This window comes from Bos mutus, chromosome 2 (genome assembly GCF_027580195.1).
Source record: "Bos mutus isolate GX-2022 chromosome 2, NWIPB_WYAK_1.1, whole genome shotgun sequence".
Taxonomy (NCBI): domain Eukaryota; kingdom Metazoa; phylum Chordata; class Mammalia; order Artiodactyla; family Bovidae; genus Bos; species Bos mutus.
This window is the reverse complement of record NC_091618.1, coordinates 112103859-112119358: the sequence shown is the minus strand read 5'-3', so window position 1 is coordinate 112119358 and position 15500 is coordinate 112103859. Positions and strand designations below refer to the sequence as shown.

At 43.3% G+C, this 15500-nt stretch overlaps 1 protein-coding gene across 1 annotated transcript in view; it reads right to left on the bottom strand.

The window, feature by feature from the left end:
- Window positions 1–15500, bottom strand: part of RAPGEF4 (Rap guanine nucleotide exchange factor 4) — a 334333-nt gene that overhangs the window by 260675 nt on the left and 58158 nt on the right. Inside the window, exons 2-3 of the mRNA XM_070358480.1 lie at window positions 12011–12153; window positions 9068–9156 (exon numbers count right to left, since the gene is read on the bottom strand). Of these exons, the coding sequence (XP_070214581.1) occupies window positions 9068–9156; window positions 12011–12153 (232 nt within the window). The remainder of the gene's footprint in view (window positions 1–9067; window positions 9157–12010; window positions 12154–15500) is intronic.

Sequence of the window (15500 nt, the reverse complement as noted above, 5' to 3'; positions counted from 1 at the left end):
ATACTTACCAAAGCAAGATTAAAATAGTTACCATACCGCTTACAAAATCTGCAGAAAAAAGCAGGACCTTGTCTCTCCTCTCCCACTCACACGAAGTGGATACTGTCTGAGATAATGAGCTTTATAAAACTATTGTTTTAAAGCTTGATATTTGTTTATAACCTGTTCTAATGCTCACTTCTAACCTGAAATCTACCTAAATATTAATGAGGAATAGTCCACCCACAGTATTATTCATTCTAATAGGAATGTAAATCTCTGGCTTTTAGCCCATTAAGTTAAATAGGCACTGGAGACAGGCAGGCTATTGAGCACATGAGTTCAGCTGTGGATATCCAAAGGCCTGCAGGTCCTGCTTAGACTTAGGTAAGAGACCAAGAGCGGGGGCAGGTCTTGCTGGAAACTGAAGGGTTCATCCTTGACAGAATCTGGGATGCCGAGTAGAAATCTACATGAGCACACGAGCCAAGCTGGGACACTCTGGTCTGGGATGGGGAAGTGGTCTGCAGGCAGGGCCTCTTGCTGGGTGTTCTCAGTTTGATGGGGTAAGACAGAGTGACCAGGCAGGAGAATGTCTGTGAAGCTGGGAGAGATGCCTCCGACAACTGCTCAGGGACACAGGGTAGAAGTACTTCCAAGGTAGGTTTTGTTTTATGGAGCAGTGGAGTCAATATAAATGATATCAATTGATATAGTTGATAGGAAGGCATTTCCAAGGATGGTAGACTCTAAAAAGTTCACCACAGTTATAGGAACAGGATAATCCATGTATTTCCCAAAGTTCTTACCTGCACACAGCTTCACGGCTGTAGCACAAGAAATGAGAGCACCATGAGACCAGTTCCTCAGGGAGGGTCTCAGGGAGGTCGGGCCACATCCCTCTCTATATCCAGAGCTTGGGGTTTTTCCCCTCCAGTCCACGCTTGAGGCCTTGGACTGGGAGAAGGCAAGGAAGCAGAATTGAGCACTGGCCTTACTGCATGAGAGCAGAGAAGCTGGTTCCAACCAATTCTCAGCAGGATTCTGTACCCTCATCTGCCGGTCCTGAGCTAGGAATGGACCCACAGGGTGAGGCTGTGGTCAGTAGACAAGGTCCTGCCTCCCCAGCTAGCAAAGACTGTTTCTAAACTGACTGGCAAGTGTTTTGCTGGGCTGACCCCAAGCAAAACTGGGAGGCGAGCCCAGTAGCTTTTCCCCTCCCCCTTCCCCTGCTTGGAAAGGGCCTGAAGTTTACCTTACTACTCACTGAACATTTGTGTTTTCATCGTTCTCCCAAATGAGGAATCAGTGGCTTTCTTTGTTATAATGCTGGCCATCAGTGTGATCCAAGGGGGTGCAGAAAGATCCACCACCCTGTGACCACCACGCATCCTGGCAGTATCCGGGAGCATGCGCCCTTTGTATCTGTAGCCCCTCCCCTACGCCCAGGTAGCTGGATGCACCGCACGTGTGATTAATGTTAAGTGAGGTATCAGCAGAGCACTGGATTAGGCAAGGAAGTCAGGTGATTTCCAGCGCTACGGGTTACTACTGTGTCATCCTGGGTGGGCAACTCACTCACCTGTGTCTTAGCAAGATGCAGCACAGCTGGGTCAACCTAACAGGGCAGCTCAAATGAAAGAGGGCAAGTGAAATGCTTTGCAAAGGATGAGATTTAATACTACTCTGCTCAGAGGGTATCGCCAATGAGACATAAGTATGACCCTCCATGTGGGATCCAAAAAATTCAAGGAGGATCTGTCAAACCAATCATACGGAGAGTGAGAAGTATGTTTTCTTACCCTAGGGAGCAAAAAAGTTTAATATAAAGGGTGATGGGGAGAAAAAGTAATATATTGAGACAGGCAGGAAGGTAATATGAATTTATGAGCCAAAGATAATATATTTCTGCTCTGTGTGTTCTTGAAAGTTATATCTTCGTATCATGTAGAAGAAAAAGAGTTTTTTTTTTCAGAAAAATTCAATGAATAATACCTAATAAATGTATAATATGAAAATACTGTACCAGAATCTGTGATGCATTTTCTTCCATGTTCCTTATTTCAAGCAGTGGCATCACCACCCACCTCTTCATCCAAGTCAGGCTCCTCCCTTTCTCTCAATCCCCCCCCATCCCATCAACACCAATTATACCCGTTTCACCTCTACTTTGTATATACCACACCTAAATCTCCCTCCCTGATCACCCCTACTTCTCAATCCCACCTTCCAACTTAGAAACCCTTTAAAGGGATGGGCCATGCTCATTTCACTGTTTGTCTTTGGGTCTAAAGCAGGTGTTCCCCAACAGTAGGCCTTGGTGGGTAGAGGGGCGGGGGGGTGGGAGTGCAAACACTTGAAAGGAGGAGCTTGGAGGTGAGGCATGGAGCTCTGAGCTGGAAACCGAAATGCAGGACGGTGGCTGCAGGAGCTTCAGGGGAAAAGCTGCTCCTCCCCACATCATTCCTAAATGGCTCAGCCCTCACTCCATCCCTTCCCTCTCACATCCTCTGGATGGCACCTGTACAAGCACAATGGTCGAGAACTTGAGTCCTAGAATCACAACAACCTAATGGAAGAAAAGCTACGACAAACCGAGACAGCATATTTAAAAGGAGGAACATTACTTTGCCGACAAAGGTCAATATAGTCAAAGCTATGGTTTTTCCAGTAGTCATGAGAGTTGGACTATAAAGCTGAGCGCTGAAGAACTGATGCTTTTGAACTGTGGTGTTGGAGAAGACTCTTGAGAGCCCCTTGGACTGCAAGGAGACCCAACCAGTCCATCCTAAAGGAGATCAGTCCTGAATATTCATTGGAAGGACTGATGCTGAAGCTGAAATTCCAATACTTTGGCCAGCTGATGCAAAGAACAGACTCATAGGAAAAGACCCTGATGCTGGGAAAAATTGATGGCAGGAGGAGAAGGGGACGACAGAGGATGAGATGGTTGGACGGCATCACTGACTTGATGGACGTGAATTTGAGCATGCTCTGGGAGTTGGTGATGAATAGGAAAGCCTGGCGTGCTGCAGTCCATGGGGTTGCAGAGAGTCAGACATGACTGAGCAACTGAACTAAACTGAATGGCTGTGTGCCCTGGGGCAAGTTATTGAGCATCTGTGAAATGAGACTAATCATAGTACTGAACGGGGGAGGGCGATGTAGGGTGTAGCCAGTGAAATAAAGCTTGTAAAGTGCTTTGCATAAAGCCGCTCATAGTGAGCGCTCTGCCACCATTAGCCATTCCAGCCCTCATCTCACCATTCTGGCTCAGCTAAAACCCCACTGAGGAGCCGAAACTCAGAGCTTAAGTTTGGAAGTTTATCTCCACCATCTCCTCTGACTCCTGACTCTCAGATGAGAAGAGAGGCATGCAGGGCAGGGTGAGACTTGAGGCAAGTAAGTGGAGGGCAGGCTAGCAAGAAACGCTGCTCTATCCACTTTTAAAGATTTGAGTCTTTGCTTAATTCTATTTCTTTAATTCTATTAATTAAGGAATTCAAGGAATTAAATAGAATTCACTTCTATTTCCTTAATTCTCTCTTAGTCTCTTTAAATTTTTCTTCTTTTTCGGCCCCCACCCACCTTTCATTTGTGTATGAGAAGCAAGAAGAATGTGAAATTGGGAGTGTGTCTGATAGAAATTCAAATCTTAATTTAGCCATGTACATTTGTGTGGCCCTGCAGCTTCCCTGGTGACTTAGAGGGTAAAGTGTCTTCCTGCAATGCAGGAGACCCGGGTTCATCCCTGGGTCGGGAAGATCCCCTGGAGAAGGAAATGGCAACCCACTCCAGTACTCTTGCCTGGAAAATCCCATGGACAGAGGAGCCTTGTAGGGTACAGTCCATGGGGTCACAAAGAGTTGGACACAACTGAGCGACCACACGTTTGGGAATGTTATACCTAAGGTCACTGAGCCTTGTTTTCAAGCTCTGTAAAACAGGGCATAAAAGATGAAGTCAATGAGTACCCAGGGGACCCCAGCACAGTGTGGCATATGAAGGCAATGGGCAGTGCCGGTGCTGGTCTCTGGGAATTCCAGGTCTTTTCTGGCTTCTCCTCCCATGGCCCATTGCCCAAACCCATTTTGCCCCCCACGATAGGGGCATATGATAATTACTTTTATGTGTCAACTTAGCTAGACTATGGTATCCAGTTGTTTAGTCAAATAGCCTAGATTCTGAGGTAAAAGTATTTTTTAGGTGTGATTAACATTTCCTTGGAAGGAAAGTTATGACCAACCTAGATAGCATATTCAAAAGCACAGACGTTACTTTGCCAACAAAGGTCTGTCTAGTCAAGGCTATGGTTTTTCCTGTGGTCATGTATGGATGTGAGAGTTGGACCGTGAAGAAGGCTGAGCGCTGAAGAGTTGATGCTTTTGAACTGTGGTATTGGAGAAGACTCTTGAGAGTCCCTTGGACTGCAAGGAGATCCAACCAGTCCATTCTGAAAGAGATCAGCCCTGGGATTTCTTTGGAAGGAAGGATGCTAAAGCTGAAACTCCAGTACTTTGGCCACCTCATGTGAAGAGCTGACTCATTGGAAAAGACTCTGATGCTGGGAGGGATTGGGGGCAGGAGGAGAAGGGGACGCCAGAGGATGAGATGGCTGGATGGCATCACTGACTCGATGGACATGAGTTTGGGTGAACTCTGGGGGTCGGTGATGGACAGGGAGGCCTGGTGTGCTGCGATTCATGGGGTTGCAAAGAGTCGGACATGACTGAGCGACTGAACGGAACTGAACTGAACTGAACATTTACAAGCAGCACTTTAAAACAGATTACTCTCTATAACATGCGTGGGCCTCACCCAATCAGTTGAAGGTCTTAAAAGCCAATGTCTCCCTTGAGGTTTCCCAAAGATGGAATTCTGCTTCCAGAATGCAACATAGAAATTCTCTCTGAATTTCCAACTTTAAGATTAAAGTCTGTAAAGTCTGCATCATCTGCTTTCACCTGAATTTCAGCCTGCCAGCTTGCCCTGAGGATTTCCAATGTGGCAGTGCCCACAATCACATAAGCCAATTTCTTAAAGGAAATGTCTACCATCTATATATCTATCTATCACCTGTTGACACTGGTTATCTGGAGAACCCTGACTTATACAGGGTACCACTCTGATTGGCTAACCCACTGCCTTGATTTGGCCACATCACTACTGGGAAGAGACCCAGAGTCCATTACAAGGCCAGAGCAGATAGCAATGACCTTTTTGTTTTTGTCTTTTGAGTCACTTGCCATGAGAGAAGTGTCAGCCATCTCACTCATTCTCCTTAGCTCCTTCCTCTCATGTGGTTGGAATTCTATCTTGTCCATCAGAGCTAGCTGGAAGGCTGGTCTTCTGTCTATTTCTCTGGAAGTTTGGAGGCTATAGAGGTCAATGCATCTTCTCTTCTTTATTTCTTGGGGACTCTACAAATCAATTCAGAAAACTCTGGCTGGGACTGTGGTTGGATTCTGTGAAGTACACAGAAGAAGAAGCGATAAGCCAGCTTTGGTATAGAGCTAATATGAGAATATGAGAAGACTAAGCCCAGCTTCATGCCAAACAGAAGAGAAAAAAGTGGAACCAGTGACAGATTTTATTTTCTTGGGCTCCAAAATCACTGCAGACAGTGATTGAAGCCACAAAATTTAAAGACTATTGCTCCTTAGAAGAAAATCTATGACAAACCTTAGACAGAATATTAAAAAGCAAAGATATCACTTTGCTGACAAAGGTTTGTGTAGTCAAAGCTATGGTTTTTTTCAGTAGTCATGTACAGATGTGAGACTTGGACCATAAAGAAGGCTGAATGCCAAAGAACTGATGCTACCAAATTGTGATGCTAGAGAAGGTTCTTAAGAGTCCCTTGGACTACAGATCAAACTGGGATCAAACCAGTCAGTCCTAAAGGAAATCAACCCTGAATATTCATTGGAAGGACTGATACTGAAGCTCCAATTCTTTGCCCACCTGATGCAACTCACTGGAAAAGACCCTGATGCTGGGAAAAATTGAAGGCAAAAGGAGAAGTGAGCGACAGAGGATGAGATAATTAGATAGCATCACCAACTCAATGGACGTGAGTTTGAGCAAACTCTGGGAGATAATGAAGAACAAGGAAGCCTGGTGTGCTGCAGTCCATGGGCTCACAAAGAGTTGGACACAACTTAGTGACCGAACAAAAACAAAGCTCAACTTAGGAAAGTTCTTTTCATTGGGGCTGAGGTCAAAGCCATAGCTAGAATCTAAAGTTAAAGTTTACTAATTTTTTTTTAAATCCACAACTGTTGCTCAGCTATTCTTGGGGAGCACCCCACACTGAGAAATAACTGGTCAAGGGCAATACTCTGGCAGCCCCTGGCCAAATACTATATTAATACCATCAAAATCTCATGCCAGCTTAGCATCTGAGGTGTCAGCACATTGCTGCTGCTGATCTTTATCTTCCCTTAAGAACACTTCCTCTGCCTTTTCAAATTCTTTCCTCATCTCTCTTCCCTGCTTTTCTTCCCTTCTCACTTTTCTCCTTCCTAATCTTCATCTTCCTTCCTTTTCCTCTTTCCTCACCTTTCTTTATTCAGCTTTTCTGAATCACCTTCATTACTCATTAACAACCAGACAGAGGAGGAAGGAAGATCATCCTTTTCTAGGCCCTGTCCCCTCCGCACATCCATGCAGGTAAGAGCAGGTGAAGGTTAGCGTCAGAAGCAACTCTGAGCAAAAAGGTCTGGAGGGGACCCACCTGGACAGCAGTCTGCAGGCAGAAGGTATGCGGAGGTACAGGGCATGAGAAGATCTGAAAGGATGAGAAACAGCCAAGAGAGAGGGAATTGCTTCATCATATTTCTTCTGAGTCAAACAGTACAGAGTGCTGGCTAAGAGCATATGTTCAAATGCCTAACTGCTTATTCATCTTGGTCCCCCTAATTTCTAGATATGTTAGTTGAAACTAGTTAGTTCGCCACACAAAGACTTGGTTTCCTCATTTGTAAAATGAAACAGTAATGTGACCCACCTCACAGGGTTAAAGGAGCAAGTAAATACAGTTAAGTGCTTGAACACTGCCTGCTGCTGCTGCTGCTAAGTCACCTCAGTCGTGTCCGACTCTGTGCAACCCCATAGACGGCAGCCCACCAGGCTTCCCGTCCCTGGGATTCTCCAGGCAAGAACACTGGAGTGGGTTGCCATTTGCTTCTCCAATGCATGAAAGTGAAAAGTGAAAATGAAGGCGCTCAGTCGTGTCCGCCTCAGTGATCCCATGGACTGCAGCCCACAGGGCTCCTCCATCCATGGGATTTTCCAGGCAAGAGTACTGGAGTAGGTTGCCATTGCCTTCTCTGAGAACATTGCCTAGCACATAACAAATATCCAAGAACTGCTAGCTGTTCTCAGTCCCACTGGGAAACTGAGGCAACTTATAAGAATCAAAACTCACCTCCCTCTTTGGGCCACTCTGAAATTCAAGAGGGAACTGGCCCTGCAAGAGAGGGCAGGAGGACAGTACCATCGAGGCCAGCAGGCACAGATTCCAGGCAGTTCCTCATGGAACTTTTGATGCACAGATGCACTGCAAAGGTATACTCTCAGGTGAGGAGGACTTGGGTACTGGCCTGAGACCCTAACCCTCCATGACAATGGGCAGAACACAGGCTACTGTACTCCAAACTCCAAATGTCCACTAACCAACAATCCACTTGTTAGATGGTAACTGCCCACAACTCCAATATACACACAAATTCCTACAAAGTTAAACCTCAAATGGAGTATGTCATAGATGTTTCTCACAGTTGAAGTGTGCCACATGTGGAAAAGGCTTAGAAGCACTATCTTAAACATGGTTTTTGGCTGGAGATTATTTGTCCCTTTAATTCCTTGACCTTTCTTGATATTTCTTTCCAATTTTGTACTTAGCCGATTCTCTTCCTTCAGTTTTTATCTGAATTCTGATACATGTGAATATAAGACTCAGAACATTTTCATACTGAAGCTGGACGGCAGCCTCTAGAGGGGTGTCCTTTTGAGACCAGAGGTTCTTGGCTCTACATAGGAAGGTTCTGTACATATAGGCCATGTGGAATAATGATGGCGAAAGGGTCACTGCAGACGTGAAAGGAGAATCTAGGACCCATTTCAAATTCACAAATATGATGGAGGAGGCAGCAAGAATATGAGTTTTATCTACTAGGACACCATGCTCCTCAGAGGTGACTAATGAAGATAAAGTAAGCCCATGTTTCTTGGCCCTCCACATTCAACGAGATGTAATTTGTCTTAAATAGTGAGCGGTATTCGGGAGACTGCCTTGACCACGTTTCCCGCATTGCTGGAGCTCACGAAAGGCTGATAAGAGGGGCTTCCCTGGTGGCTCAGTGGTAGAGAGTCTGCCTGCCAATGAAGTAGACACAAGTTTAATCCCTGATCCGGAAAGACCCCTCACGCCACAGGGCAATGAAGCCCATGGCATGCATCACGGATATTAAGCCTGTGCGCTGGAGCCCAGCAACCGCAACTACTGAGCCCATGTGCCCTGGAGCCTGTGCTCTGCAACAGGAGAAGCTACTGCCACGAGAAGCCTGAAACCACAGCAGAGAGCAGCCCCTGCTCGCCCCAACTAGAGACAAGCCCACGCTGCAACGAAGACCCAGCACAGCCAAAAATAAATAAAAAATTTTTGAAGCTGACAAGGGGGTCACTTTTAGGACAGAGAAAAGTCAGGAAACCAGATTCAGGAGGATCTAAGGAGGAACCTCGGAAGACTTGCTTCTCTTTCCCCTTTGCTCACGTTTCACCTCACACGATGGCAGTTTCCCACTGCTGCAGACTTGTTTGCATTTTTCTAACAGACAGCAGGCTCCTGGAGGGCATTCTGCATTTCATATTTCCACACCTGGCACCATACTTAAATCGTGGAAAACACTCACTATGTATGTTTCTTGAGAATTCAACACATACCTATGGAACTCTGAACTATGGGAAAGATAAATGGGTTTGAAAATGTAATTTTGATAGCATTCAAGACAGAGGGATAATGTATCATTAAAAATAACAATACTAAATCTTACTTTAAGAAAATAAAAAGAATATGGTATCTTACCTGGTGACTGCTGGTCTCAGAAACTTTAACATCCAAAGACCCTGCCAGGACAGCATACCAGTTGGTTCCAATATCACCTTGGCGAAATACTGGAAAAGAAACAGGCAGGTAAGCAGGCCAAATGTAAGTTGGTTTTACCACATAATCTGATAATTTCTCACTGACTGTTCTGAGCCTAACTTGGACCTAGATGAGATTCCTCTATGTATTCCCACCAGAGCATACCTTAATTTTCTTTCCCTCTTCTATCAACAAAGCAATATCCTATTTATTTAACATTCCATGAAGCAGAACTCTATTAAACAGAACACTTTTATATTTATACAGTAGCAATAAGGGATGTTAATCCTAAAGGCTATAAGATTCTTTGAATGTAAGAAGAATTGTCTGGTATTCTCTGTAATTTGTCTTAAATGCACTTCATTGTGTTGTGATACTTGGAAAATCATTACTCTAGATGGGGTATGTGTTTAAAAAACTATGTGACTCAACAAAACCAGATCACCACCCTCAATTTCACAAATCTATTTATATTAAAAAACAACATGTTTTCCAGAATAGAATGTCTCATTTCAAGCTAACCAATGACTGATTAAGAAAAATAAAATCGGTTAAAAAAGTTTTAACTACCATATTGTCATTGTCCACTTGCTAGTTTCTTGTATAAATTCACTGCTTTTAGGCATCAAGAGGTAACCACTCTTTGGAAATGATTCTCATCAGAAATTTCTGAACTCAGTTTTGCTTTACTTTTGTTATCTCAGAGACAAAGCATTTAGTTATTTAGTGAGAATCTTAGTTCCCATGTCCTAGTTAAGACCAACAGTTTGGAAAGTCATTTTGAAACACTGGTTCAAAAATCTCATGCAAACCCAACTATCCTTTTAAATATTCTAGCTAAATAACTAGATGGAATGATTTGATATTTTAAAATTCTTTTCACAGAATCCTACTTCAGAAGTCAAGTGGCTCAATGAAAAATCACATGACAACTCAGTGGGAAAGTTGAGTTCTGGCAAGGCTAGGGCTCACTGCATAAGAGGAAGCTTCTGGGAGCCATAATTAATGATGACAAGCTGTTCTAAACTCTCTGACTAAAGCATGCTGGGGAAAGGTAAGGACAACAATGGTGTCCCACCAGGTGCGATGACAAGCTTAAGATGGGGGACTGATGAGTTTATAGCTGTCCTCGCCAGTGACTCTGCTATTCCTAGCCTTTGTAAGTGACTTATTTTAGATTTAGGGCTTTGCCTTCCATGAACTTCTTGGCCCCCAGAGACATTATCACTTGCCAATCAAATTCACATTACACATCATAGAAGACTCATTTTGAAAATGGCTGTAAGAAATAGAAGACAGAGTCTTATCTCTTAAAAAATTAATGTTCCCACCAAGTAAGAATAAAAAATATTGGTTTGAAAACAATATGTACGGATGATTTTTTAAACAGAAGTGTGACTGTGCTTTGTGTGCACATAGGCAGATATCTTGAAGGATGCACACAAAACATAAACAGCAATCTCTGGATTTGGGGATTGTAGGTGATATTTGTTTTGTCTTCTAAATTTTCTACAACGCTGTTGTGACAAACCCTGCTAGTTCCCCACTTGAAATCATGCCCCGAACAGGGATTATATACAAGTTCCCACTCTCCTCCACAAGGCCAAATACTCAGAGCGTATGAGTTTCTTCCCTAGCTCCACCGGGGTAACCATGATTGGTCTAAATCAATCATGTGGTCCCATACTCTGTGCCAGTGATTGGTTTAATCAGAGGCACATGATGCAGTTCTCCTCATTGAAACAATACAGAAAGTCTCCTGGGGGACTTCTGAAAAAGAGGTAAGAAATGGTCCTTCAGCAGGAATGTTTTGTATCAGCATGCAATGCCTCCAACGGCTGCAGCTAGTTGCCTCAGAACCACTTGGGACAAATCTGAGTACAAAAGCCGACACCTCAAGCTGAACAGCAAAAACAAATAAACCAACAAAAATATGAGAGAAACTTGAGACCTTAATAACGTCATTGAGCCACTTAATCAGTCCTGAAGCCATCCTACCTCAGGACTGCTTATACATGGATAACTGATGTTCCCTCCTTATAGGAAACATAGTCAAACCAGTTGGATGGGAGTTTTCTGTTACCGAAGTATAAAGCATCCCAACAGATGGTAATAGCATTACTTTTTTAATGAAAATGTACTTGTATATTTTTTAAATGCAGCTGTCAACCTATCATTTTACTCCCCCCACCCCTTAGTCACATCTGGAATAGATGTTATCAGTGAGGTTAATTCAAAACATTACTATTGTAAACCAGCTGTGCTTTAATTTTTAAAATGACTATTATCATTATTTGAGACCTTTTATCTTATTTAACATCCTTTTGCTGTTGCTGTTTAGTTATTAAGTCATGTCCGACTCTTTATGACCCCATAGACTATAGCACACCAGGCTCCTCTGTCCATGGGATTCTCCAGGCAAGAATACTGGAGGGGGTTGCCATTTCCTTCTCCAGGGGGTCTTCCCAACCCAGGGACTGAACCTAAGACTCCTGTGTCTCCTGCATTGGCAGGAGGATTCTTTACCACTGAGCCACAAGGGAAGCCCATTTAATATCCTATTGGCTCCCATATTTCTAGGGTTACAGAAAATAATTGTATATTAGAACTTCCAAGGATCTTGCTGAATATATAAATCCTTCCGGCTCCATCTGAAAAGGAGGCTGCCCTGGAAGAACCATTTACATGCTATGGACAAAGGAGTTAAGGAAATGCTGGTGTAGAACTGAATAAACAAGGAGAGAGAAATGTCAACCTCATACCTTTGATTGAGCTCAACTGTTTGGCACAAAGATACCCCATTTGCTATCCATCCCCACAGCATAACCACAGATGATCACAAACTTATATATGAAAACACATCACTGGAGTTGCATTTCTTACATGTTATTCCTTTTTCCAGATTCTCATAATAACCACATAAACAAATCTGATGAAGGAGATTTGGGTGAAATTTCTCAAAAGCTTTAACTTCTTTCAGCCGTGTGAAGATTATATCCACATCTTCACTGGATCGTTCCAGTGGTCTATAAAGGGGAGAAAAGGCACAAAGCTGTATCAGAAAGAACTTACTTGAGTCCACATGCATTATTATTCTAAATGCAAACAAATTAATGGAAATATACGAATTGCAAGTATTTTACTGCAAATATTGATTCCTCTACAACCATTATAAATATTTCCAGGCCTAGAGTCTGTCATATAGAGTGAAATAAGTCAGAAAGAGAAAAACAAATATATATTAACATATATATGTGGGATCTAGAAAAATAGTACAGATGAACCTATTTGGAAGACAGGAATAGAGACAGATGTAGTGAGCAGACTTGTGGACACAGAAGGGGAGGATGAACTGGGAAACAGATTGACATATGTGCAAGCCATGTATAAAACAGAGAGCTAGTGGGAACGTGCTGTATAGCACAGGAAGCTCAGCTTGGTGCTCTGACAGACAGATGAGATGGGTGGCAGGGTTGACTGAGGTCCAAGAGGGAGGGCACGGATGTATACACACAGCTGATTCACTTTGCTGCACAGCAGAAACTAACACAACACTGTAAAACCCCAATAAAAAAAAGAAAATATTTCCAGACCTTTGTCTACTACTCACCCTAAATGACTGCAGGTGAAAAGTCACAATGACTGCAGATGGTATGATATAGTGACTTATAATAAAAAACACTAAACTGTAAGAAATTGTTCCCTGTTCCTTGCACAGAGCTAAAACTCTTGCTATTTCATATATAAGCGTCACAGGTGTATCTTTGGCTATATTTGGCCTTTTGTCCTCAGATGCTGAAATGCTTAACAGTCATAAAGGTGAAATGGGTGTCAAGCTCCTTTCCATCACAACTGAGTTTATATTAACAAAGTGACTTTTGGAAAACTCCTAGGTAACCTAAGGATGGGGACTGGTTGCCTGGAGAACCAGTCATGTGACTTAGAGGGTTGGAAATTTCAGCAGCACTGTGGGGGCGGGAGGTTGAGTTCAGTCACCAATGACCAATCAGTTTCATCAAGCACGCCTAAGTACTGAACCCTCCATAAAAACCCCTCAACAGTGGGACTGAGGTTGGTGAACACTTGGAAATGTGGGGAGTGGCACCAGGAGAGGGCATGACCTCTCTGTGCCCCTTCTCATACTTTGCCTGTGCTTCTCTTCTACCTGGCTGCTCCTGAACTATATACCCTTTTATAAGAAGTCTAGTAAGTAAGTGTTTTCCTGAGTTCTGTGAACAGCTCTATCAAGTTCATCACACAAAGAGGGGCTCGTGGGAATCTCCAGTTTACAGCTGGTCAGTCAGAAGTACAACGGTAAGAGCAAAGACAAATTGCAAACTGCAGAGGTGGGACTGTCTACAGGTGAGTGTGAGTGAAAGTCGCTCAGTTGTGTCCGACTCTTTGCGACCCCATGGACTATATAGTCCATGGAATTCTCCAGGCAAGAACGCTGGGTTGGGTAGCCTTTCCCTTCTCCAGGGGATCTTCCCAACCCAGGGATCGAACTCAGGTTTCCCACACTGCGGGCAGATTCTTTACCAGCTGAGCCACCAGGAAAGCCCTTTATTATCTCCCGAGTCACTGTTTTCCTGCTTTTTCCTCTTCTTGTGGTTCTTCAGCTCTACAAGATGAATTTCACTGTCCATTATTAAAAACTTTCTAAATCAGACAGCAAGGTCAGACAGAGGTTAATTCCTCTAAAGTTAAAGACACAAACCAAAAACATTTTCAATAAAATAAAATTCTTTTGAGTACTACATAAATTATAATGGCAAATAATGCCTATTGGCAGTACCGCAAAAGAACATTTTATTAGAATATGTTTATGATCTTGAAAGGAGTGGTTTTAATACTTATAACTTTTTACCATATCTACCTTTCAAATTAATGGCATTCAAATAAACAAGACTTAACTTTGCAATATGAGTTATCAAAATCTGGAGACATAAGAGACCTGGGTTTGATCCCTGGGTCAGGAAGATCCCCTGGAGGAGGGCATGGCGACCTATTCCAGTATTCTTGCCTGGAGAATCCTCATGGACAGAGGAACCTGGCAGGCAGTGGTCCATACAGTTGCACAGAGTCAGACATGACTGAAGCAACTTAGCATGTGAAATTTTAAATGACTCTCTGCCAAACACATGCTTTCATGAGTGCACATTCATTTTAATTATCCATTCACTAAACTATATTGCTTTCCTACTTATATAAGATATCTTCCCCTGGAATAACAGAGATGAACAAGAAGCCAACCCTACCCACAAGGAGCTCATACTCCAGTGGGGAAGGGCGCTCCAAAACCAGAATTAGAACACTGTACGGTAAGCATGGGAACATGGTGCCCAGAAGGTTCTGGGCTGGACCTTCTTTTACTACAAAGAATACAAACATGGAAAATACCAAAGTCAGGTATATGAGGGAGAGCAAAGGTTCTGGATTCCACCTGCTGGCCACACTCATTATGCAATGTGAAATTTTAATATGGTTTTAAATCTTAATGCAGTCAATTTGGGATCATCTAGGGTGGATACAACTGAAGCGACTTAGCAGCAGCAGCAGCAGCAGGAACCAATGAACCAGTTTCTGGATTAGTCAGATCATAAGATAATAACACATAGGCATCTTCATGGGAAAATGTACAATAACCTTAAAATCAGCAAAACATCTCCCCTCAGATGACTTCTGTTGTTTGACTATATGATAATAGACATTTGTGAATCCTCTGCCTCGAGGAGGGCCCCCTTCTTCACCAATCTGCTAAGTAAGCACACCCCCACCCTGGGCTACATCCCATAGAAGCTCAGGGGGACCTTCCAGGACAGGGGGTGCCAACACCCAGCAGTCAGACCTGGGGCAGGGGTGCAGGAAGTAGATGAAGAGGGAAAGGAAAGGACGGAGGGGAAGGCAAGGCTGCTCTCTGCCAAGGTGCCTTCCCAGAGTCGTGAACAGAAGGCTCGTCCAAGAAACGGACAATAACAGGCTGTAATAGGACCGTCATCTCGTGGGAACGTATGGAATGCTTAATAACTACTTCCTTTATATTTTTTCTAAATTTCCAGATGCCTTCTGAAGATCAAATAAACGTATTTCAGAACATTGGGGATAAAGCTAAATGAATACATTTGCATTAAAATGACTTTGCAGTTTGTTTTGATTCTTTGTGCTTTAACAGTAACTTAGGGTTATAAAGAGCTTGTCCCCATTCCTACTGAACTGTTGAGTCCGAGATAATACATGGAGCTTTATATAAAGGGCTACAGAAGCTATTCTTATTATGAGTACCTTCAGATTCATTGTCATCATTGCCACAAAGACCTTTTAAAAGAATGAATAAGGTGCTTAAAAACATATACTGAAATTCTCCTGTGTTTTT